This window comes from Echinops telfairi, unplaced genomic scaffold (genome assembly GCF_000313985.2).
Source record: "Echinops telfairi isolate 266 unplaced genomic scaffold, ASM31398v2 ScPeMD7_7468;HRSCAF=8506_0, whole genome shotgun sequence".
Lineage (NCBI taxonomy): Eukaryota > Metazoa > Chordata > Mammalia > Afrosoricida > Tenrecidae > Echinops > Echinops telfairi.
Window position 1 is genome coordinate 6,279,795 of NW_022111369.1, and position 1,816 is coordinate 6,281,610.

The 1,816-nt window shown below is 41.0% G+C and overlaps 1 protein-coding gene across 1 annotated transcript in view; it reads right to left on the reverse strand.

Annotated features, from left to right (window-relative positions):
• GAR1 (GAR1 ribonucleoprotein) overlaps positions 1–1,816 on the reverse strand; it is a 14,015-nt gene that overhangs the window by 4,627 nt on the left and 7,572 nt on the right. The window contains exon 2 of the mRNA XM_045284317.1: positions 697–849. Within this exon, the coding sequence (XP_045140252.1) occupies positions 697–849 (153 nt within the window). The remainder of the gene's footprint in view (positions 1–696; positions 850–1,816) is intronic.

Here is a 1,816-nt window from a genome sequence, read left to right on the forward strand (position 1 = left end):
AACAGAAGCTATCCAAGCCCAAGTCTGAACTCCTCTGGTTGGACACATAGCTCCATCTATCGCTCTGTCAACTACATGTCCCATTATTCACACACTCAATCCTACAGCCAGCCCTGCTCATTATCCAACTGCCCCTCATAGCTGAATACACCAGCCGCTTGGGAAATGGATTAATCAAAATTCTGAAATGACAGCAAAAAATAAAGTAGAGGTAAAATTCCTTGACACAATACCAGAAGACATGCGCTTTACTTATGGGTCTGCCAATTATCTGATTACGGAAAATGAATTTTTGTAAGCCTCTGCTTCCTTATCCACATGGGTTATTATAGCTACTTGCAAGGTTTTGCTGAGTATTAAAGAAGTTGGATGTCAGCCCACATGCAACATTAATATTAACTAAGAAACTAAATTCCAGTAACATAACCTTATATTACATAAAATCTAATGAAAACCATAAGAGCTGAAATTATTGACTTTTTCTTTTAAAGTTAAGTGGTTGAAACAGCATTTGCACCATAAGCAATGTGACATTTATGAAAATAACTTTATCAAAACATAAATTGATGGGTGCTTTGTCTACATACAAAATTAAATTCTATACTACGCAGCATCTTTTATTCTAAAATATAAGAGAAAGCCAATTAGCTGTGACTCTGAAACCTCATTGGAAACTTTTCCCAACAAGGAACTTACCGCCTCTACCACCACCCCTGCCGCCGCCTCTGCCTCCTCCTCCTCTTCCTCCTCCTCGGCCACCGCCTCTTGGAGGTCCTTTCTCACCCGGAGGTCGAGGTAAAAACCTCTGCAGTGGCAGCAATTTATATGGGTCGATATAAAACTGGAAGTTTTAGAACAGAAGCAATTAGCAGGATCACTTGGAGGACAGTACAATGCAAACATTATGAGCCTGGATAAAAACAGTACTACCTAGGTTCAAACCCCACTCTACCACTTGTTACCGTGTAACCCTAAGCACGGTCTTAATTACTTTGTGCCTTTTCTCATCTGTAAAATGAAGCGAATAAAGTATCCACCTCACATTAACAAAGCTAGTATGAGACCCAAGAGTAATAATGTATACAAAACACTTTGGCATACAATAAGTACTGCATGCAACTAAATAAAAGCCAAGATGAATTAAATCTCTTTTCCTCTTTTGAAATAGATTCTTTGCAAAATTTACCCACATTTCCTTCGACAGGAATGGCATAATAGAAACCTATTAAAATGCAAAAGAAAGCATGGACATATTATGTATTCTAAGACCTTAATAAAGGATTCATTCAATAAGATATTGGACATACAACATAACAGATACATTCTCAGTTCTTCGATAGAACATGCTTCCAAGCTGTAATATACTTCTTGCTGTCAAGCTTATTCCAGCTCATAGTGACACTACAGGCCAGAGCAGAACCGCCTCCCAGGGGTTCCAAGGCTGTGCGCTTTATGGAAACAGCCACATCTTTCCCTAGTAGAGCGGTTGGTAAAATCCAAACTGTCAACCTACCACCGCTTGTCTGTCAGTCTGTCACACTGTGGTGCTTTGTGTGTTGCTGTGATGCTGGGAGCTATGTCACTGGTACTTCAAATGCCAGCGGGGTCACCCACCATGAACAGACAAAGAACAGAAAACAAGAGGGACTGGGCTCCTGGAGGAAGAAGCTGCTGACAACCTCAAGCACAGCTTCAAAGCACTGTCAAAACTGGAAGCCGAGACAAAGGAAAGGAAACACTGGCACAGATACTACCTGCAGATAGCCTGCCACGTCTGAGGGCACTGGAAATGTGACCCAAGAGGAGGTGATTTCTT